The sequence below is a fragment of the Mandrillus leucophaeus genome, unplaced genomic scaffold (genome assembly GCF_000951045.1).
Source record: "Mandrillus leucophaeus isolate KB7577 unplaced genomic scaffold, Mleu.le_1.0 Scaffold342, whole genome shotgun sequence".
NCBI classification, from domain to species: Eukaryota; Metazoa; Chordata; class Mammalia; order Primates; family Cercopithecidae; genus Mandrillus; species Mandrillus leucophaeus.
The window spans coordinates 1,986,524-2,009,853 of NW_012103610.1; the positions used below are offsets into that span (position 1 = coordinate 1,986,524).

Consider the following 23,330-nt stretch of genomic DNA (forward strand, 5'->3'; position numbering starts at 1 on the left):
TCAGCCTCCCAAGTAGCTGGGACCACAGGCGCCGCTGCCACGCCTGGCTAACTTTTGTGGTTTTAGTAGAGATGGGGTTTTACCGTGTTAGCCAGGATGGTCTCAATCTCCTGACCTCGTGATCCGCCCGCCTTGGCCTCCCAAAGTGCTGGGATTACAGGCGTGAGCCACTGCGCCCGGCCCTGAATATCATTTCTTACTTAGACTTCACCATTCCAGCGGTAGGAACAAGTTTATTCATGTTTTGTTAAGTGTTAGGGTCAGTTCTTTATATTTAGGTCTGTGATCTAATAGGTAATTTTTTTTAAGTTACGCCATAAGAATCCTGATATTTTTTCCCCAAATGGCCATTTACCAATTGCTATTTATTCAATAATCCATCATTCCCCTACTGATTTAAAGTATTATTCTTATCATAGCTATTACATTTGCATATTTATTTGGTTGTATCGTGGGCTCTGTGTTCTGTTCAACGCTTTGTTTCTTTTCGTTTGTGCTGCTATCAAACTTTTAATTATTGAGACCTTCTGGTGCTTCTCTGTGAGAGAACTGGATAGAGCCAGTTGCCTCTCATGACTTAATTCAGAATTTTCTTAACTTCTCATATGCTAGTTTTTTCAGAGTATAATTACTAGTACCCTGCCACATACTCTGACTCACCCAAATAAAACTGTATTGATATTTTGATTGCAAAAACATTATTATAGATTGTTTTCTTGGAAAATTCAAACTTAAAATAACGAGACTTTATCCAAGAATAACTAAGTAGTGTCGCTTTATTCACTTCAGTAGCATTTTGAAGTTTTCTTCGTAGAGATTGGCCCTTTACATTTAATTCAGGTTCTCATTTTTGTTGTTGCTGCTCTTGGAAATGGGATCTTTTCTAACAGATTTACAGATATGTACTATTTTATTTAATCATTTTTACTGAAGTATAATTTACATTTGTTAGGCTGTGTGTGTAAAGCGTACAGTTTGATTAGTTTTGACAGCTGCAAACCCCTGTGAAACCACTTCCATAGGTGAGATACAGAATATTTTCAAAAAAGATTGTTTGCGCTCCTTTGTATTCATTCAACTCTCCACTCTCCACCAGGTACCACTAATCTGCCTTTCTCACCATAAATTATTTTATATTTTCAAAAATTTTATATAAATGGATTCATACAGTAAGACTCTGTAGTGTCTTTAAAAAAAAAAAACTCAGAATAATGCTTTTGAGATTCATTGAGGTGGTTGTTTGTGTCAGCAATTTTCTTCTTATTGAAGAGGTGTATTCCAGTGTCTGGATATTAACCACTTTGCTTATTCCTGTCTGTTAATGAACATTTAGATTGTTAACAGCTTTTGGCTATTTTGAATGAAGGTGTTAGGGATCTTCATGTGCAAGTTTTTGTTTGGACATCTATTTTTATTTCTCTTTGATATTTGTCTTGAGGTTGTTTTCATATCCTAGGTATAAGAATGGTTATTTTCACCTTTGGGCAGTGGATGAGAGTCCCAGTCACTCCACATTTTCACCAGTGCTTGTCTTTGTCTCCTCTTTCTCCCCAAATTTAGCCATTTTAGTGGATATGCAGTGGTTTAGTGGGTATTGTGGCTTTATTTGCGTTTTTTTGATGACTTGTGATGTTGAGTATCGTTTCATGCTTTACATGAAATCTTCTTTTGTGAAGTGTTTTGGATTGAATTGTGTCTCCCACAAAAAAGATATGTTGGAGTCCTAGCCTCTAATATCTCAGAATATGACCTTATTTGGAGATAAGGTCTTTACAGAGATAGTCAGATTAAAATGAGGTTATTGGGGTGGGCTATTCCAGTATAACTGGTGTCCTTATACAAAGGAGGAATTTGGTCAAAGAGATATGACACGGCAAGAATACTATGTGAAGATGAAGGCAGAGATCAGAGTGATGCATCTGTAAGCCAAGGAATGCCGAAGACTGCCAGCTGCTAGAAGTTAGGAAGAGAGGCATGGAACAGACTGATCCTCACAGCCCTTAGAAGAAACCAATTCTGCTTATACCTTGGTCTCAGACTTCGAGCCCCCAGGACTGAGACAATAAGCTTTTGTTGTTTAAGCCACTCAGTTTGTCATACTTTGCTGCAGCAGCTCTAGAAAGCTAATGCGTTAAGTTTTGTTTAAATTTGTTCCCTATTTAAAAGAACTGGATTGTTTATATTATTGTTGAATTGTAAAAGATCTTTCTATATTCAGATATGAGTCCTTTATCAGATACTTTTATTGCACATATGTTATTTCATTCTGTAGCTTGCCTTTTACTTCTCTTAGTGGTGACTTTCAAAGAGCAGAAGTTTTAATAAAGCCCACTTTGTCAAAAACTTTCATCATTGTGCTTTTTGTGTTTTGTATAGTAAATCTTTTCCTACTCCTAATTTGCAGACAGATTTTCTTGTATTTTATTCTAGAAGTTTTATAGTTTTAGGTTTTACTTTTAAGTCTGTGATTCATTTTAGATTAAATTTTGTGTCTGTTGTGAGATAAAGGTTGATGTTAATTTTTTTCTATGTAGATATCCAGTTGCTCTAGCACTGTGTTGAAAAACTTTTTCATCCTTCCTTGAATTAGTTATGCACTTTGTCAAATCAGCCATTCACACCATATGTGTATGAATTTATTTCTGAACTCTTTATTCTGTTTCATTGATATGTGTGTTCTTCATTTGACCGATAACAAACTGCCTTGACATCAGGTAATGTAGGTTGCACGTCTTCCAACTTCGTTCTTCTTAAAATTTGGTTCAGCTCTTCTAGGTTGTTTGCATTTCAGCATTTCAGAATCACTTTATTATCTTCTACAAAAATTGTGCTGGAATTATTATTGGGATTGCATTGAATCTATAGATTATTTGAAGAAAATGAACTTCCTAATAATATTGAGTCTTCCAAACCACAAATATATGATGTCTGTTTAGATCTTAATTTCTTTGAGCGATGTTCTATAATTTGCAGTGAAGACATCTTGTACATCTTTTGTTAAATTAATTCTTAAGTATTTTATCTTTTTGGAGTTGGTGCAAATGGAAATTTTACAAAGTTTTGGCTTCCAATTATTCACTATTGGTGTAAAAAACATAATTCGATTGATTAACTTGTATCCTGCAATCTTACTAAAGTCAACTGTTGTTTTGGTAGTCTTGTAAATTCCTTGGGGTTTTCAGTGTGAACAGTCATGTCATTTGCAAATAGAGACAGTTTTACTTAATCTTTACTGGCTGTTACACTTTTTCTTTATTTTGCCTGCCTTCCAGCCACAGTTAGGGCCTCCAGCATAATGTTGAAAACAAGTGAGGCAAGTAAGCATCCTTTCCTCCGTCTTAAAGTTCAACATATCACCATTGCGTACGTTAGCGGTAGGGTTTTTTGTTTGTTTTTAAAAACTTTCAGGTTCGGGGTACATGTGAAGCTTTGTTACATAGGTGAACAGATTATTACATCACCCAAGTATTAAGCCCAGTACCTAGTAGTTATCTTTTCTGCTCCTCTCCCTCCTCCTACTCTCCACCATCTAGTAGACCCCAGTGTCTATCGTTCTCTTGTGTTCATTGGTTCTCATCATTTAGTTCCCATTTAAAAGTGAGAACATTCAGTATTTGGTTTTCTGTTCCTGTGTTAGTTTGCTAAGGATAATAGCCTCTGGCACCATCCATGTTCTCGCAAAAGACATGATCTTGTTCTTTTTCATGGCTGCACAGTATCCCATGGTGTATATGTACCACATTTTTTTTTAGCCAGTCTGTCGTTGATGTCCATGTCTTTGCTATTGTGAGTAGTGCTGCAGTGAAAGTTTGTGCACATGTGTCTTTGTGGTGGAATGATTTATATTCCTCTAGGTATATAACCAGTAATGAGATTGCTGGGTCAAATGGTAGTTCTGCTTTTAGCTCTTTGAGGAATCACCATACTACTTTTTACAATGGTTGAACCCATTTATACTCCCAACAACAGTGTATAAGTGTTCCCTTTTCTCCATAACCTCACCAGCGTCTGTTTTTTGACTTTTTAATAACCATTCTGACAGGTGTGAGATGGTATCTCATTGTGGGTTTCTTTTGCATTTATTTAGTTCTGTTTATGTGATGAATTACATTTATTGATTGGTGTATGTTGAACCAGCCTTGCATCCCCGGATGAAGCCTACTTGATTGTGGTGGATTAGCTTTTTAATGTGCTGCAGGATTCCGTTTTTAAGTATTTTGTTGAGGATTTTTGCGTCAATGTTCATCAAGGATATTGGCCTGAAGCTTTCTTTTTTTGTTGTCTCTCTGCCAGGTTTTGGTATAGGATGATGCTGGCCTCATAGAATGAGTTGGAGAGGAGTTCAGCCTCTTCAGTTTTTTTGGAATAGTTTCGGTAGAAATGGTACCAGCTCCTCTTTGTACATCTGTTAGCTGTAAGGTTTTCATAAATGTCCTTTATCAGATTGAGATTGTTCCTCTGGATTTTTAGTTTGCTGAGAGTTTTATGAATTGGTATTCAATTGGATCAGATATTTTATATGTCTGTTGAAATAATCATATAATTTTTCTCCTTCATTCTGTTAAATATAGAGAATTACATTTATTTATTTTTTGGGTGTTAAACTAACCTTGCCTTCTTGAAATCATATTTGGTCATGATGTATTATCCTTTACAGCATCCTTTTCATATTCAATTTGCTATATTTTAAACAGGATTCTTGCATTTATGTTCATAAAGGATATTTGTGTCATTTTCTTTTTTTGTAATGTCTTTGTCAGGTTTTGGTATTAAGGTTATGCTGATCTCATAGTTGGGAGATGTTCACTCTATTTATTGAAAGAATTGTGTAAAATTGATATTGCTTCTTTCTTAAATGCTTGGTAGAATTTAGTGTATTTGGGCCTGGAGTTTTCTCAGTGGGAAGAGTTTTGGTAACAGATTGAATTTCTTTAATATATATTAAATAAGTATCTTTATATTTCTTATAAAGACCTATATATATAAATTTGGGAGGCCACTCAGATTTACTGTTTTATATTGTGTCAGAATATGGTGTGTGGTAAGATGTGTTTTTTGGGGAATTTCTTGATTTCATGTAACCTATTGGATTAGTTTGCCTAAAGTTTTTTGTAATTATTTTTTATTATCTTTATAAGATCTATAGGGGTTTTTTTTTTTAGCAATAACCTCTCTTGCATTTTTTATTATTGGTAATTATATTCTCTATTTCCTTGATCTGTCTGGAATAGGGTTTATCTATTTTTATGATTATTTGGCTTTGTTAATATACTCAATTCTTTGTTTTCTGTTTCATTGATTTCTGCCTTTTATTATTTCCTTCCTTCTCTTCCCCTCAGGTTTACTTAGTCTTTTTTTTTTTTTTTTTGTAGCTTCTCAAGGTGTATCCTTAGGTCAGTGATTTTAAACTTTCATTTTTAATATAAGCAGTTAAAGCTACAGATTTCCTTTTAAGTACTTGTAAAGTTTGTTAGTAGTTCAGAACCCTCAGGTTCAGTAATTTCCTAGAAGAACTCACTGAAAGCTATTATACTCACGGTTATGGTTTATCACTTGAAAGGATACAGATTAAAATCTGTATTAAAATTAAAAGCCATGGGAGAAATACAAGGGACAGAGTCCAGAAAATTTCCGAATGAGGAGTTTCCAGTTGTCCTCTCTGGAGTCATGGATGATGTTAACCCTCCTGGCAACAACGTGTGACAATAAGCACTGAGTATTCCAACCAGGGAAATTCAGTCAGGACATTCCAAGGGTTTGGAGGGACTTAAAAACAAGGTTAAATTCTTTACTACCTAGTCCTGTTTAGCTTCATTATTCCTCCATTCTGAATTGTTTCTAATTCCCTTCTGGAGTTCTTTGAATCATGAGATTTTTAGAAGTATGTGTTTAATATTCAAATATTAGGAATTTTACTAGATATCTTGTTGTTTTTCAGTTAATTCCATTGTGGTTAGAGAATGGATTGTTTGTGATTTCAATCCTTTTAAATTTGTGACTTGTTTTGTGGCCTAGCGTATGGTCTGTATTGGCAAATGTACCACATTCACAGAAGGTGATGTATTTTCTTCAGTTGTTAAGTGTTGTTTATCATAAATATTAATTAGGTCAAGACAGTTGATAGTTTGTTCAGTTTGTCTGTCTTATATTTGTATAGTCCTATCAGTTGCTAATCAAGGAGTTTAAATCTCTTACTAAAATTGTAGAATTGTCTATTTCTCCCTTTAATTTCCGTTGGTTTTGCTTGTGTATTTTAAGGCCCTGTTATTAAGTACACACATTTATGGTTCTTATAACTTCCTGGTGAATTAAATTTTTAGCTTTTTGAAATCTCTCTTTTTCTTTAGATAACTCTGTCTTGAAGTCTGTTTTATCATATATTAATATAGGCACTTCAGCTTTCTTATGCTTACAGTTTTATATACCTTTTTTTTGCATTCATATGCTTTCACTCTGCCTTTATTTACAAAGTATATCACTCCCTTTGCATGAAGTAAGATTCATGCTCAGATTCTCAACATCGTTTAGTGGTGGCCCAAGTCATATGTTTGCCTTTTAAATATGAGAAATCTGATTCTTACTAATTATTAATTAAAATCAGTTAACATACTAAATTACTTTTATTAATTTTTTTAGTGGATTTGCTTGGATTTTCTAGCTGTGTACCAGTATCTCCTGTAATGATTGTTTTACTAACTCATTAAGATTTTTTTCATTTTAAAGGTAATTTTGTGAATGAATAATACATTCACATGGCTTAAAATTTAAAAGCTATGTGAAGATGAAAAGGTCTGCCTCTCGCCTCTTCCCCCAGGTGTAAATCTCCTCTCGCCAAGCAGCTAAAGCTATCGGTTTCCTGTGCATCCTAGTTTCTCCATGTATAAGTAAATATGTGTATTTTCTCCTCCTCTTACCATCCCCCCGACTACCCGCACCCCGCCACACACACAGGAGTAGAGGCTACACTCTTCTGGACTTGTTTTTACCACTTAACATTATATTCTGGAGCTTTTTCTGTTTCCATACCTGAAGACCTTTCTCATCATTTTATGGCTTATGGTATTCTCTTATTTGAATAAGAATGATTTATTTGACAAGTTCATTGTTACTAGATATAGTGATGGATGTTTTTAATTATTTGTTTTACAAACAATACAAACACATCGATTGTAAACATGGCAATATTTCTATAGGATAAATTTCTAAAAGTAGAATTATCAGGTCAGAGGTTATATATATTCATAATTTTGATAGAAGTTGCAAAATTGTCCTTTTATAGAGGTAGTACCATTGTACACTCCACAGATTTGTATGAAAGTTCCTGTTTTTCCCATGTCCTCATCAGTATATAGTATGTTATCAAACTTAGATATTTGACAATCTGATAATGTGAGAAGTAGTACATCAGTGTAGCTTTAATTTACATTTATCCTCTTGGGAGTAGTAGATAAACGTATTTTTGTATATGTAAGAATTGATTTTTTTTCTCTAAATTGTTTGCTTATTCTTGTTCCATGCATTAGAGAGAGGGCTGGAGAGTTTTACATCTTTTTCTTAGGGACTAGTAGTCTTTAAATGTGTTTGTGAAATTAGTCCTTTGGATTTAAGTTACAAATATTTTTTTTTTCCTAGTTTTTAACGTTTTGACGTCTAGCCAAATTTATCAGTCTTTTTTTAATGGCTTCTCAGTATTATGTTACAGCTATATAGGTCTTTGTTGTAAAAGAATTTCTCTAGAGGAATCTTGTGTTATAGTCTCATTTAAAAAAATCTTTGGGATATTTTTTGTTGTACTACCCATTTTCCCCCTTGCTATTTATTGAATAATCTTTTAACCAATGATACTGGTTGAAGATATAAACTTTATTAAAAATAGTACCAAAGTTCTATTAATATACCGATTTTCATCTTTGTTTCACTGATCTTTCTGTTCTTGTACCAGTAACATCATGTATTAATCAAGGTTTTATAATAGATTTTAAAATTTGTTGAAGATTGTGCACGCTTACTCCTTATCTGTAGACTTTCTCTTTTTCTTCCTGGTTTTGTAAAGTAACTTTAGTTACCTTTTCTAATTTCTGCATAAATATTTGAGTAGATGAATTAATTTTCTGTTGGCCTTTTCATTGGGATTATGTTAAAGATAAAAGTATAGACAAACTTAGGAAGGAGATGATATCTTTTGACTTGATTCTTTCTGCCAAGAACATGGCCTGTCTTCTTTTCATTTGGTAAAGTTGGACATTTGGATACTTCAGTTTTATTCCTGGGCATTTTATCTTTTTTTGTTTCTATTTCAGATATGGCCTTCTATTCCCTTGTATCATCTAATTGATTATTATTAGTTTAAATCAGAGACCAGCCATCTTTGCTATAAAGGACTAGATAGTAAATACTTTAGGCTCTGTGGGCCGTCTACTTCCCAGCTCCACCACCGTATTACAGAGGCAACTAGAAAGCAGCCACAAGTCATACATGAAGTGTGAATGAGTGTGGCTGTGTTCCACAAAAACTTCCTTTACAAAAATAGGTAGCAGGTCATATTTGAAAGTAGTCCAACAAAATTTCCAGCATACTTAGTTAAATGAAGGCAATCGATATCTATATATTCATTTTCTGCCTGGATACCTAACTGAAATCTTTTATTTATTGTTGGTATATTGTTCTTTATTTTTATTTATTTATTTATTACATTTCCCTTGGATTTTCTAGATTTACCATCAGGTTGGTGGTAATTTTATTCTTTTCCTTCTAATTTTTTTTATCTCATAGTTTTTTTTCTTACATCTCCTGAAAAGTGTTAGCAGTAGTTATAATGATATGCTTATTTCCGACTTTAATGCGAATGATGTGTTTCCCCATTAGTCAGATTAATCGTTGACTTTTTGGGTGAATAGAAGGATACTATAAATCAAGGCTCGTGCGTGTAATCCCACCACTTTGGGAGGCTGAGGCAGGTGGATTGCTTTGAGCTCAAGAGTTCGAGACCAGCCCGGGCAATGTGGTGAAACCCTGTCTCCAAAAAATACAAAAATTAGCTGGGCCTGGTGGCTCGTGCCTGTGGTCCCAGCTACTTGGGAGGCTAAGGCTGGAGAATTGCTTGAGCCTGGGAAGGGGAGGTTGCAGTGAGCCGAGATTACGCCACTGCACTCCAGCCTGGGTGACAGAGTGAGATCCTGTCTCAAAAGAAAAAGAACATATCTTATATAATTAAGAGTTATTTTTAAAATCAAGAGTATATACTGATTTTTTAAAATGCCATCTTAAAAGAATCCTTAGAAATCATTTGACCCTTTACATCATAGATTTCTCTGTTTACTTTTCAGTAGCATACTAATAGTCAGAATAATGCTCTCCCTGCCCACCGTCTGCCCCCGCAAAGATGTCTGTGCCCTATAGATAGCGCCTTGAGCATGTGAATACATGGCAAAAGGAAATTAAGGCCACAAGTGGAAATAAGATTTTTAATAAACTGATTTTAAGATAGGGAGATTATCCTAAATTATTTGGGTGGGCCCGAAGTTTTCTTGGAAGAAGGAATTGGAAAACAGAATCCAGGAGTTGACAGCATGAGAAGGACTTGGCCTGACGTTGTTGGCTTTGAAGATGGGAAGTGGGCCCCCTGCCAAGCAATCTATATAGACAGTCCCCGGAAACTGGAAAAGGTAGGAAAAGAGATTCTCCTTTAGAGCCTCTGACACCCAGTGAAACACATTTTGGACTTCTCCACTACAGAACTATACAAATTTTGGTTGTTTTAAGCCACTGTGTTTGGGAAGTCGTGTTCTCAGTTTTAGTGGGTACACTTCACCATTAATTGTAGCGTCAGTTTCAGTTTGATTTGTAGTAGGAAACTGTCCGGTTGTTACTGTTTTACTCCAAGAGTTGGCAGTGCTTGTTTTTAATCATAATGGATGTTTTTGTTTGTTGATTAGTTGGTATTCATTAATTTTTTTTCCTTTTGACTTGTTAATGAGGTCAGTTACATGAAACGCTTTTTTGATATTTACCTATTCTGACATGTTTGGAATGTATTCTACTCGGGTTATAATATTTTGATGTTCTGAGCTCTTTTGCTAATGTTTTGTTTTGGAACTTTGCATTTACATTCATAAGTGAGATTGGTTTCTAGTTTTTTTTGTCCTTTCTGAGAAATTATTTTTTTAGAATGTTGTCCTTTCTCATGATTATTGTTTCAAGGCTTTATTTCATTCCGTCATGGCCAGTTTTGGAAATTTATATATTCCTATAAAATCGTAACGACACAATTTTGTTTGTATTGTATTTTGCTTCCCCCCTCCTCCCCCACCCTTTCCCTAATCCAGGCTTGATTTCTGGGGGAAGGAGTAAGTCCCAATATTGGTAAGGTATACCATTTTTCACATGTATAGCTTTATCATATGAAGGTTGAACACATTTTTATTTTTTATATTTTGGCATGTTCAAGATGGTTTGGTATGTGGAAATCTTATCTTGGTATATGACATTTCCTTCCTTAAAAAGCTTGAATTAGTAATTCTGTTCTTCTTGGCCCTTAACCTTTTGGCAATTGCTGTCAGTGGTTTCAGGGGTTTTTAATACTTTTTTATTCCAGGCAAGTGAATGAATAGTCATCTCCCTGTATCCACAGGGGGTTGGGTCCAGGATAATACCGCCTGCTGCCCACGGATGCCAAAATCAGTGGCTGCTGATGCCCAAGTCCTTGATACAGAGAAGACATAGTATTTGCTAATAACCTGTGCACATCCTCCTGTATTTTAAATCATCTCTAAATTACTTTTAACACCTAATTCTACGTAAATGCTACATAAATAGTTGTTACACTGTATTGTTCTTTAGTTGTATTATTTTTGTTGTATTTTTTCCCCCCAAATGTTTTCCATCTGCAGTTGTTTGAATCTGTAGATATGGAACTCACAGATATGGAGAGCCGATTGTAGTTGGGAGAAATTGTTTAACCACAGGCAATAGTTTAATTGTACCTAAAATACTCATTCCAGCTCCCAGAAAACAAGCAATCTAACATCAATTATTATAGGATTCTTCTGTTTCTATTCCTGTAGCTTCATATTAAACCGTTGGGTCAAGAACAAAAACAGTAATGTTTCCTATGCATTTCTGTATTGTGGTTAGCTCATTTGAAATGTATAAGTAGAAAAATGAAGTCAGTGTAATGTGGAAATCACATTGATTCACATGGTTTTTCCTATACATGGGAGCAGACTGAGCCGTGGGAATAGGATTATAATCTTTAGCTGGAGAATAGAAAAGCTCTTGGCTCTTGAGCTACCTGTGAGCAAGGTGTTCTTTGTACTCTCTTAAGTAAGTTAAAGACAAGCACCTACACCAGGGCCTTCTGCCACAGAGAGATTCATTCCTAACCCAGTATGACTCTTTGCAGATGATAGATTTCGTTGTCTTCCTTACCCTAAAAGTATCTGTATGGTTTGGGCACCCACCAGCCCTATTTTAATTACAGTGTTGGCAGTTTGTTCACTTTTACTGCTTGCTGTGGCTGTTGCCTACCTGAGCAATACAATTTAATGACTGCTCTTTTTCCCTGACAGAGGCCGTTTATTTTAACCTTGAAACCAAGAGTATAGTTTTGCTCTTGAAAGGATAATTTTTTAATTGTTAAAGATTGCAAAAGTGAAAGTAAGGATTTTGGAGAAGAAATGTAGTAAATGTCTGTGGCTTTAATGTATTTTATTGATCCTAAAATATACTTTTCTCTACTTTTAACCTGTCTCAAATTTGGAATTATTTGCAGTTGATGTACTTCACAATTTATTTGGCAGTGTTTTTTTTCTTTTTTCTTTTTAGGGGGCTAAATATAATTACTGGGGCATCTTGTAATTGATGATGTGTACTGGTTTGTGGAATACAGTATTTGCTAGTTAGATAAATTTTAGAATTTAAAATATCCTGGTTCTGACTTTGAGAAAACCTAGTCTTCGAATGGAAATACTGTAATCTTTCGATTTTGGAACTGTTTTTGAAAGTTCATGACACAGACTGTGACAGAGTTTTCTAAGTATTTTACAAGATGGAGATGTTACAAATTTTATCTTATTTTGAGACAGGGCCTTACTCTGTTGCCTAGGCTGGAGGGCAGTGGTGTGGCTCACTGCACATGGCATGCAGCCTCAACCTCCCAGGCTCAAGCAATTCTTCTACCTCGGCCTCCCCAGTAGCTGAAACTACAAGCACACGTCACCACGTCCAGCTAATTTTTAAAATTTTTTGTAGAGGCAGAGTCTCAAAAATGGTCCTGAACTCCTGGCCTCAAGTGATCCTCTTGTGTCAGCCTTCCAAAGTGTTGGGATTACAGGCGTGAGCCACTGTCCCAGGCCTAAAATTAACATTTCTATACACAAAATACACATTTTCCCTTCCGCTTCACTGTCACTTTTACGACAAATCTAACAGTGGTTAGACTGGATCATTCTCTGACAAGGACGGCATTCCTCCCTACCCCCCAGACTTACTTAAAGTAATTTCCCAAATCCCTTTGAAAAACTGGCTACAGTTGTGAACATTTCTTCAGAAGTAATGCTCACATCTCCTTACAATTCTTTTACAATTTTCTGGTTTGCAGTTTTAGGCAATTACGCTTCTTGTTTTTGTTTTGTTTTGTTTTTAGCATATTGGTTAGAAACTAGAGAAGTGTTGAATAAGATGATACTGCCTCGATTGCTACTTTAAGAATGCTTCTGTTTCACCATCAAATATGATTGCTGGTAGATGCTTTGAAAGTTTATTTGTATTTCTGTATTGCTAAGAGTTTTTCTTCTCCTAAAATCAGGATTGGGTTTAAAATTTTGAGATTCTTAGGTGGTGGTTCTTAGAGCATTTATTGAGATGATCCTGCGAATTTTGTTCTTTGATCTTTTCATATGTTAAAATACATGAATACATGACTGTCTTAAAATTGAGCCATCCTTATTGTTGGGATACATTTCACATCATAGTGTTGGATTCAGTTTGCTTTTTTTCCTTCCAAAACATTTGAATTCATATTCAAAGTGAGAGTCTCTTGTGTTTTCAGGTTCTATAATCTGGTTGAGAAGTTTGGAAGGTTTTGTCTTCTTCAGGAAGGCAGCAGTCAGTGTTTCCTTGATAGACGTGAAGTGCAGATATAATACATTTACATTTATCGTTATCACTCGTTTTGTAATTCTGCTCATCTTACATTTATTATGGTTTCCATGCATTTGGTTTATTTATATATAATCATGGGGTACAAGTCCAGTTTTGCTACATTAATAAACTGCATTGTGGTGAAATCAGGGCCCCCAGAGCATCCATCACTAAAGCAGTGCACATGGTACCCACCAGACTGCCTCCTGTCATCCACCCCTCCACCTCTCCACCCCTGCAAGTCTGCGTTGTCCGTCATTCCACACTCTGCGTCCATGTGAACACATTATTGAGCTCCCGCTTACAAGTGAGAGCATGCGGTATTTGTCTTTCTGTGTCTGAGTAATTTCACTGAAGTGTTTTGGCTATTTGGGCTCTTTTTTGGTTTCATATGAACTTTAGGATTTTTTTTCTACTTCTGTGAAAAATGATATTGGTATTTTACTGGGGATTACATTGAACCTCTAGTTGCTTTGGACAGTGTGGTCATTTTAACTTTATTCATTCTTCTGATCCATGAGCATGGGGTGTTTTTCCATTTGTTTGTGTCATCTGCCATGTATTTCATCATTGTTTTGTAGTTTTCCTTGTAGAGATCTTTTGCCTCCTTGGTTGAATGTATTCCTAGGTATTTTATTATTTTATTTTATTTTGTAGTTACCGTAAATGGGATTGCCTTCTTGATTGGGTCTTTGGCCAGATCATTATTTGTGGATAGGAACACTACTGATTTCTGTACATTGATTTTGTATCCTGAAACTTTTCCTGAATTCATTTACCAACTCAGAGTTTTTTTTGTGGAGTCTTTAGAGTTTTTTAGATATAAGATCATATCATCAGCAAACGGGAATAATTTGACTTCTTCCTCTTTTCTAATGTGGGTGCCTTTTGTTTTTTCCTCTTGCCTAATTGCTGTGGCAAGTCTTCCGGTATTGCGTTGAGTAAGAGTGGTGAGAGGGGCTATTCCGGTATCGTTCCAGTTCTTAGAGGGAATGCTTTTAACTTTTCCCCACTAACTATAATGTTGACTGTGGGTGTGTTACATATGGTCTTTTTTATGTTGAGATACGTTTCTTCAAAGCCTAGTTTGTTGTGGACTTTTTATTATGAAAGGAGGCTGAATTTTACTGAATGTTTTTTCTGAGTCTATTGAGATGAGTCTATTGAAATAAGGCTTTTGACCTTATTTCTGTTTATGTAATGTATCACATTTATTGATTTGTGTATGTTGAACTATCCTTGCCTCCCCAGGATAAATCCCACAGGATCATGGGGTATTATATTTTTGATGGTGCTGTTGGATTCGATTTGCTAGTATTTTCTTTAGATTTTTCTGTCTATGTTCATTAGTGGTATTGGCCTGTAGTTTTATTATTTTGCTGTGTCCTGTGTGGTTTTGGTAACAGGGTAATACTGGCCTCCATTCCTCAACACATGTTAATCCTCATCTGTTTCAGGAATTTCACATTAAGCCTCACCGCTCCTTTTATGTTAATGTGTTACTGTTTTTCCTAAAACGAAGTGTATTGGCATGCATGGAACAATATGTGGTACCAAATATTTCTTTTAAATTTACTACTGAAATAATAAGTATTTGAAGGGTAGATAGGGAGATATGTGCACACTAATAATAATTATATTTGTTCAACTGTTTGGTATTGATTTAAGAACCTTGTACTAAATATTTTATTAAATACTTAGTTTTTGGCCTTAATTTTAGTTATTTTGGATTTTCTAATAGATTCAAGAATCTGCATCATTTCCATAATCAGAAAATTGTTTCTAAAGAAAGATATCTGGAAATTATCTAACAGCAGTGAAGTAGTAATTTAGTCACATTCCTATACGTAAGTCATAGTAGTAAGTAAATAATATTGCTGATATTGTTAACCAAGATTAAGGGCAGCGTAAAGTTTTATGTCAAAGATAGTGGCCTGAAAAACGTAAACAAGGATGGGAAAATGTGTTTAGAATGTTCTTACTATAATCATTTAAAAATATGTTTCCTCCTTCATCCCTAACCCTCCTCGTCACCACTTTGTAATTCTTTTTAGTCTAAGTGTTAGGTAAGTTAGACTTGGACCATCCTTAGAGAGGCATTAGTTTTCTACATTCTACTTTATTGGCAAACTGGTTTTATATGAAGTTTTCAGTGTTACAAAAAATTGGAAATAGGTTGAGATAAACCTTTAGATAACAAGAAATAGAGATGAATATTGCTGTGTAATGTAGTGATGGCCTTGAAAGCTACTTGGAAGTGCTTTCTCAATTAATAATTGTAATGAACCCAAGGTTTCTCTTTTTTGAATAATTACAGGTTAAGCATCCTTTATCCAAAGTGCTTGGGACCAGAAGTGTTTTGGATTTTGGAATTTTTCAGATTTGGGGATATTTGTATATACATAATGAGATATGTTGGGGATGGGACCCAGATCTAAACATGAAATTTGTTTCGTGTACACATTATACACGTGGCCTGAAGGACTTCATATACACTGTTTTTGTGCATGAAACAGTGTTGTGACTGCAACCCATCACGTGAGGTCAGATGTGGAATTTTTCACTTGTGATATGTTGGTGCTCAAAAAGTTTTGAAAATTGGAGCATTTCAGATTTTGAATTTTTGGATTAGGGACGCTCAACCTGTAATAGAGAATAGACTTTAGATTTGGTAACTGTTTTTATAAAAGGTTTTCTTAAAGGTACAAGTATAAGGGAACTCAGAAACTTTAATAAGAGATTCCCATTGGCTAGAGATATGTCAATTTCAGGTTCAGAGAAGATTTTTTCAGTAGATTTTATCATCAGATATGTGTAATCCATCAGTTTATTGTGATAATTTTTATAATAATTCAAAGATACTCATATACTGTAAAATTTACTCTTTTAAAGTATACAGTTATGTGTGCAGGATTGTGCACCTACCACCACTAACTGATTTCAGAAGGTTTTCATCATCCCAGAAAGAAATTCCACATCCATTAGCAGTTGATACCATTTCTCCCTCTTGAGTGAAATTGCTGGGTCTTAAGATACTTCATGTAACTTTTTGAGGAACCGTCAAGCTGTTTTCCAGAGGGAATGTGCCGTTTTACATTCCCATCAGTAATGTACGAGAGTTCCCATTTTTCCACATTCTTGACAACACCTGTCGGTCTTTTTTTTATTATGGTCCTCATGTTGGATGTGAAGTAGTATCTCATTATGGATTTGATTTGCATTTATGTAATGACTAATGATGTTAAACATCCTTCCATGTGCTTATTGGCTATTCGTATATCTTCTTTGGGAAAATGTTTAAATCTTTTGCCCATTTTTAAATTGACTTCTTGTTGAGCTGTAAGTTGTCTTCTGGACACTAGACCCTTATCAAATATATTATTTGTAGTGTTTTTCTCCTCATGCTTTGGGTTGTCTTTTTTTTTTTTTTTTTTTTTTTTGAGTCTGGGTCTTGCTGTGTCACCCAGGCTGGAGTACAGTGGCCCAGTCTTGACTCACTGCAACCTCTGCCTCCCGGCTTCAAACGATTCTCCTGCCTCAGCCTCCTGAGTAGTTGGGACTACAGGCGCCCGCCACCACACCTGGCTAATTTTTTATTTTAAGTAGAGACGGGGTTTGACTATATTGGCCAGGCTAGTCTCGAACTCCTGACCTCGTGATCTGCCCACCTCAGCCCCCCGAAGGACTGGGATTACAGGTGTGAGCCACCGCACCTGGCCGCTTTGGGTTGTCTTTTCACTTTCTTGATAGTGGCTTTTGATGAACAAAAGTTTTTGTTTTTGTTTTTGTTTTTTTGATGAGTCCAATTTATGTTTTTTCTTTGGTTGCTGATGGTTTGGATGTCATATCTAAGATACCATTTCCTAATCCTGAGGTCACAAAGATTTACACTTACGGTTTTCTAACTGTAGCTCATATTTAATTTTAATTTTGTGTTAATTTTTGTACGTAGTGTAAGGAAAGGGTCTAATTTCATGGTTTTGCATCCAGTTGTCCCAATATCATTTGTTTAAAAAAAAAAAAAAAAAAAAGATTGTTTCTCCCTTGGCACACATGTCCAAAATCAATTTACTGTAAATGTAAGGATCTATTTCTGGACTCTTCAATTCCGTTGATCTATATATCTATATTTATTCCAGTACCGTAGTCTTGATTAATGTAGCTTTGTCGTAAGTTTCAAAATCAGGTGTGAGCCCTGTACTTTGTTGTTCATTTTCAAGATTATTTTGGCTATTCTGCATTCCTCGCAATTCCATGTGGGTGTTAGAATCAGCTTGTCAGTTTCTGTGGGGGAAAAGTGCCTGATGGAATTTTGACAGAGATTGCATTGAATGCTATATAGAAACTAATTGATCACCTTAGGAGATGACAGGGAGCCAATTTTTCAAATCTGTCTTGGAAACTAGTAAGTAAAGGTATTTTTCCTGTTTCATCTGTGTGAACCATACCAACGGATAACCACATTGTAGGTGAAGTATCTCTTTATACATGTATTCCATTGCATTGGTGAAAAATAAATAGCGAATTAGTTTGTCACAATTTTTGCAAATCCCAGTGAATGAATTAGTTTAGGCATTGAATATCAAGAGCTGCTAACTTTACAAAACGAGAGACAAGCATATGCTTTCTGATAAAATAACCCACCACCACCTGTAGTCTCACCAAAAGGACGGAACGTGAGACTAATCAATTTGTTGTGTCCAGCTGCCAGTTTACAGGAAATAAGGAAGCAAAAGGACTACATTGAAGAACCCCATGATGTTGCAGTCATTTTACTGAAACCTCTTTAGGTCAAATGCCTTGAGTTTTTCCGTAATTATAGAAAATAAAAAAGGATCAAGAGGGAACTTATAGATTAAAAGCTACTTAAAAGACATAATTTTAAAATTACTTCTTTCCTTTTCAGAATGAGACTTTTTAAAATTTTAATTCCTTTCACGTCCCTCCAAATTACATACGTACATTCATAGACATGGATACACACATACACATATATAATGATACATACATACAGTGTTGCTTTAAAATGTTTAAACAATGCATTTATATAAAATTTTAAGTATATTTACGTACATATATAGTTTTATGTAGAAAATACATATCATGTGTATATAAGTATCTATAGCTTTGAAAGATCCTTTCCTCATTCAGTTATCTATGTTTTTGCTTTGTCCTATTAGAAGATGTAAATTTTTGATCAATTTAACTTCTGTGTAGAATTTCCTACGATGGGTGTGTCTCATTTCTTTAGACATTTTGTTAGTTGATTGAAAGGCAGTTTATTGTCAGTTTTTTAAAATTCCAAACTGTAGTGAATATCCTTATCCGTGTATCTCTTCTAAAGTATATCCTAAGTTGTTGAGTACCTGTAGAGTTTCAAAAGATGGCACCAAATTTCCTTCCTTATATCTACTCCTGAGAGTACTTAACTTGTGCTTCCACTCCACTGAGTATGTAAACTGTGTTAGGTTTTCTGTGTTTATGTTAACTTCAGCCTTGCTTACAGGATAAAGTTAGAGAACCCTTTTTTATTGGTTTTGAAAACACCTGTGAAAAAACTATTCTTGTATCATGTTGAGTAAGGTAATGTTGATATAAACCAGATTGCTGTTTTCCATGTGATTGTACCATTTTACAGAAGGATGTTGTTTAAAAAGTGATACTGGAGGTTGTATAGTAACTTTCAGCATTCAAGCCCATAGTTACGATTCTTTTTTTTTTTTTTTTTTGGCATGTATTTACAAACGTACATTTTTCCTCCCATCTATACAACAGATAACTGGTATTCCTCCTTAATACTGCTTAATACTGTCTCTCAGCTGATGCTGGGTTTTTTGTTTGTTTGTTTCTTCTCACTAAAGAAGTTGAGCATTTTTCCCTCTAAGTTTACTGACCCATTTTTTTTCTACTTTTAAGTTCAGGGGGTACATATGCAGGTTTGTTACTTGGGTAAATTGTGTGTCACTGAGGCTTGGCATAGGAATGATCCTGTCACCAAGGTAGTGAGCATAGTACCCGATAGGTAGCCATCCACCCCACACCCCCTTCCACCTCCCCACTCAAGCAGTCCCCAGTGTTTATTGTTCCCCTCTGTGTTCCTGTGTGTATTCAATGTTTAGCTCCCACTTACAAGTGGGAACATCATAATATTTTGTTTTCTGTTCCTGTGTTAGTTCACTTAGGATAATGACCTCCAGTTGTATCCATGTTGCCACAGAGGACATGATTTAATTCTTTTTTATGACTGCATAGTATTCTGTGGTGTATATATACCACATTTTCTTTATCCATTCCACCACTGGTGGTCATCTTGGTTGTTTCCATTTCTTTTTTTGTTTGTTTGTTTGTTTTGTTTTGTTTTTGTTGTTTTTTTTTTTTTTTTTTTTTTTTTTTGAGACGGAGTCTCGCTCTGTCGCCCAGGCTGGAGTGCAGTGGCCGGATCTCAGCTCACTGCAAGCTCCGACTCCCGGGTTTACGCCATTCTCCTGCCTCAGCCTCCCGAGTAGCTGGGACTACAGGCGCCCGCCACCTCGCCCGGCTAGGTTATTTCCATTTCTTTACTATTGTGAATAGCACTGCAGTGAACACGCATGTGTCTTTTTGATAGAATGATTTATTTATTTATTCATTTATTGATTGATTGATTGGTTTTGTTCCCAGTAGTAGGATTACTGGGTACTGACCCACTTGTATGCCTTTTTTAAAAAATATCACTTTATGTTTGCTATTTTTATTTAAATCATTGATAAGAGCAACTTAATAAACCTTGGTTTCTTGTTGAAATTTTTTTTTATTGTGCCTTGTTTTGTGTCTTTTCTTTATGAGTAGGTTTATTTCAGGGTGATGGGAAAGAGAATTTTTTTTTCAGTGTGGCTTTATTTATGCCATCGGCCTTCTCAGCTTGGTGTGAGGAAGCTTTTTTTTAATTATAGTAATTTTTTAGAAAAAGATTGCATAGAGGTGTGTGTGTGAGAGAGAGAGAGAGAGAGATTAGAGTTAAAATAAAAAACGCTATTGTCTGCTGAACTAATTTTCAGGTAGAAATTAAAATGGCTGACTTTAAAAAATTTTGTATACAAGTTAACGGAGTAAGAAAACCAGACTAAGGTGCATAACTTGGGCTTTTCACGTTGACTTTATTTAAATAATTGTATCTTAGAGATACATGATTCAGCTAACATTGGGTGAGAAGTGAGCAGTCCAATATTCAGGCTTCTCTATCACCTAGCTTTGAGTCATTTTTAATGTTTAAATTAAATAATTGTATTAAATTATTGGCATTATTTCTAAAATAAAATCCTGTTTCTCAGATCTGATGTATTAAACCATAAATATACTTTTTATATTGCTAAATGTTGAGTATTTGGCTAGTTATGAAAACCATGATTTGAATTAAACTCACTTTGCTTATCAGGGCTTTTTCATATTTATTTTCTTTACTTTACAGAAGTACAGGTATCAGGATGAAGACACACCTCCTCAAGAGCACATTTCCCCACAAATCACGAATGAAGTGGTGGGTCCCGAGCTGGTTCACGTCTCAGAGAAGAACTTATCAGAGATTGAGAATGTCCATGGATTTGTTTCTCATTCTCATATTTCACCAATAAAGGTAGGATAGTATCTATTTCTTATCGTTATGAATTACATATTACTTTTGTCAGACATACAGCTCATGCTCGGAGAGAAGTTTTCTTTCATGTAGGTTCTCCCCACCCCCCATTGTAGTATCATAGTTATGGAGAATTTCAGGGTGCTCATTAGTACTCAGGAAAACTGAAAACATTTTTAAATATATATTTTATAAATGAATGTTATTCAATGATGCTATCTTTAAGTCTAAAAATTCCCATGAAGGAAATAACTATTAAATTTCAAATACAACACACTGAAATATTTTCAAACACTTGCTTTTAAATATTAGTTGGTATAGAAAAAGTGTGTTTCCAGCACTTTGGAAGGCTGAGACGGGTGAATCACTTGAGGTCAAGAGTTTGAGGCAAGCCTGGCCAATATGGTGAAATCTCGTCTCTACTAAAAATACAAAAAAATTAACCAGGCGTGATGACGCACGCCTGTAGTCCCAGCTACTCGGGAGGCTGAGGCAGGAGAATCGCTTGAGCCTGGGAGGCGGAGGTTGCAGTGAGCCTAGATTACGCCACTGCACTCCAGCCTGGGCGACAGAGCAAGACTCCATTTCAAAAAAGAAAAAGAGCGTTAACATTATCTTTAAATTCCAAATATGTGACCTTTCCTGATCCTGTCATCTCTCCCCTCAGAAGTAACTACAATCCTGAGTTTATTTACCCTTCTTATTAAGGTTCTACTATATATTTAGATGGCTAATCAATTGTTTTGCATATTTTGGACTTTATGTAAATGGACTCATACTGTATCTTACCTTTAACTTGTACTTTTTACTCAGTATCACATTCCTCAGGTTGATTAACTTCACTGCTTCAGAGTTTTCTATTTTATGAATATACTACAATTTATTTTACTTTTGATGGATATGGATTTATTTTCAAGTTATTACTAGTATAAAAAGTGCTTCTAAAAAACACAGGTTATATATACATCTTTGTGAATAATGCCAGAGTGTTTCTCAGTAGCTGTGTCATTTCCATTTTCAGCAGCAACATCTAATGTTTTTAGTTGATCCATGTTCTCATCAATTGGTATTCTTATTTTTGGCGTTGTTTTGGTTTTGAAATGGTATCTGATTGTGATTTTAATGGGAATTTTGTTAGGGAGGTATGATATATTTATTGATCCTTTAGGTTTCCTTATGTGTTATGGGCCCATTTAAGATTTTTGCTCGTTTTTGTATTGGGTCGTTCTTTTTATAATTTGTATTGCTTTACATATTCTGAATACTAATCCTTTATTGGTTGTGTGTATTTAGCTTAAGGATCATTTCTTACTAGTAAAATTTACCTGGATTTTGTAATTCTCTTTGAGGAGTGATAACATACTACTGGTTAAAATTTTTAGTGATTATAGTACGATTCAAATTTTCTATCAGGTAATTTTGCTAGGCTATTTTTTTTTTAGTAATTTTTAACATTTCAGATGTATTTTCAAATTATTATTTATGATATCCTGCTAATACCTTTTAATATCTGTAGCATATGTAGGCATGGCCCCTTTTTTATTCATAATATCGTTTATTTCAGACTCTTTGTTTTCCTTCACCATTCTTGCCAAAAGTGTCCATTTCAAAGATGGTCTTTTCAAAGAACCATCTTAAAAAAAAATTATCTTGAGTCCTTGCCCTGTGTGCCCACCCTTATCCCTCTGTTCTTTTACACACATACACATACATATAGACGTGTTTATGTATGTACATGCATATGTGTATATGTAAATATAAATTACACGTAGGATAGCTGAATATCAATTAAAGATTGTGTTCAGTATAAGTAATCTCATCTTCCCTTGAGGAACTAAAAGAGAGTTAGGGAGAGTAAACAGCCAAAAAATCAGTTGGCTGTTTACCAGTTAGTGGCAGAAACAGTTCTTTTATCTTTTCTTCCTTTCTCTTTTTATCATTTTTTTTTTCTTTTTCGGTTTCTTTGAGTTTATTCTGTTTTCTTGTTTTTCTAGTTTCTCAAGTCAGTTGCTTATTGCACTGATTACCAGCCTTCTTTTCTAGTAGTATTCATTTATAAATATTTCTTGAAACAGGATTTTTAAATGTATCCCACAAGTTTGAATATGTAATGTTTTCTTTTGTATTTTTTTTAACGTCCAGTGTGATTTGTTTTTTGTTAGCCTCATGAGTTACTTAGAAGTGTGTTTAATTCTTAAACATTAGGGACTATTCCTTTTGTATTGTCTTTTTTGTTTTTGTTTTTCTGAGACAGAATCTTGCTCTGTTGCCCAGGCTGGAGTGCATTGGCTATCATAGCTTACTGCAGCCCCAAACTCCTGGGCTGAAGTGATCCTCCCAGCTCAGCCTCCCAAGTAGCTGGGTCTACAGGCACACGCCACCATGCTTGGCTATTTTTTTGTTTTGGTAGAGACAGGGTCTTGCTTTGTTGCCCAGGCTGGTTTTGAACTCCTGGCCTCAAGTGATCCTCTTCCCTTGACCTCCCAAAGTGCTGAGATTACAAGTGTGAGCCTCCGCACTTGGCTCATATCTTCTTTTGGATTGTATTTTCTCATCTCGTTTTCCCTTACTATTAGCT

The 23,330-nt window shown here is 35.1% G+C and overlaps 1 protein-coding gene across 5 annotated transcripts in view; it reads left to right on the forward strand.

Moving 5' to 3' along the window:
- Nucleotides 1-23,330, forward strand: part of DLG1 (discs, large homolog 1 (Drosophila)) — a 292,696-nt gene that overhangs the window by 102,595 nt on the left and 166,771 nt on the right. For all 5 annotated transcript variants that reach the window (XM_011988972.1, XM_011988970.1, XM_011988973.1 and 2 more), the window contains exon 5: nucleotides 20,588-20,752. In XM_011988972.1, the coding sequence (XP_011844362.1) occupies nucleotides 20,588-20,752 (165 nt within the window). The remainder of the gene's footprint in view (nucleotides 1-20,587; nucleotides 20,753-23,330) is intronic.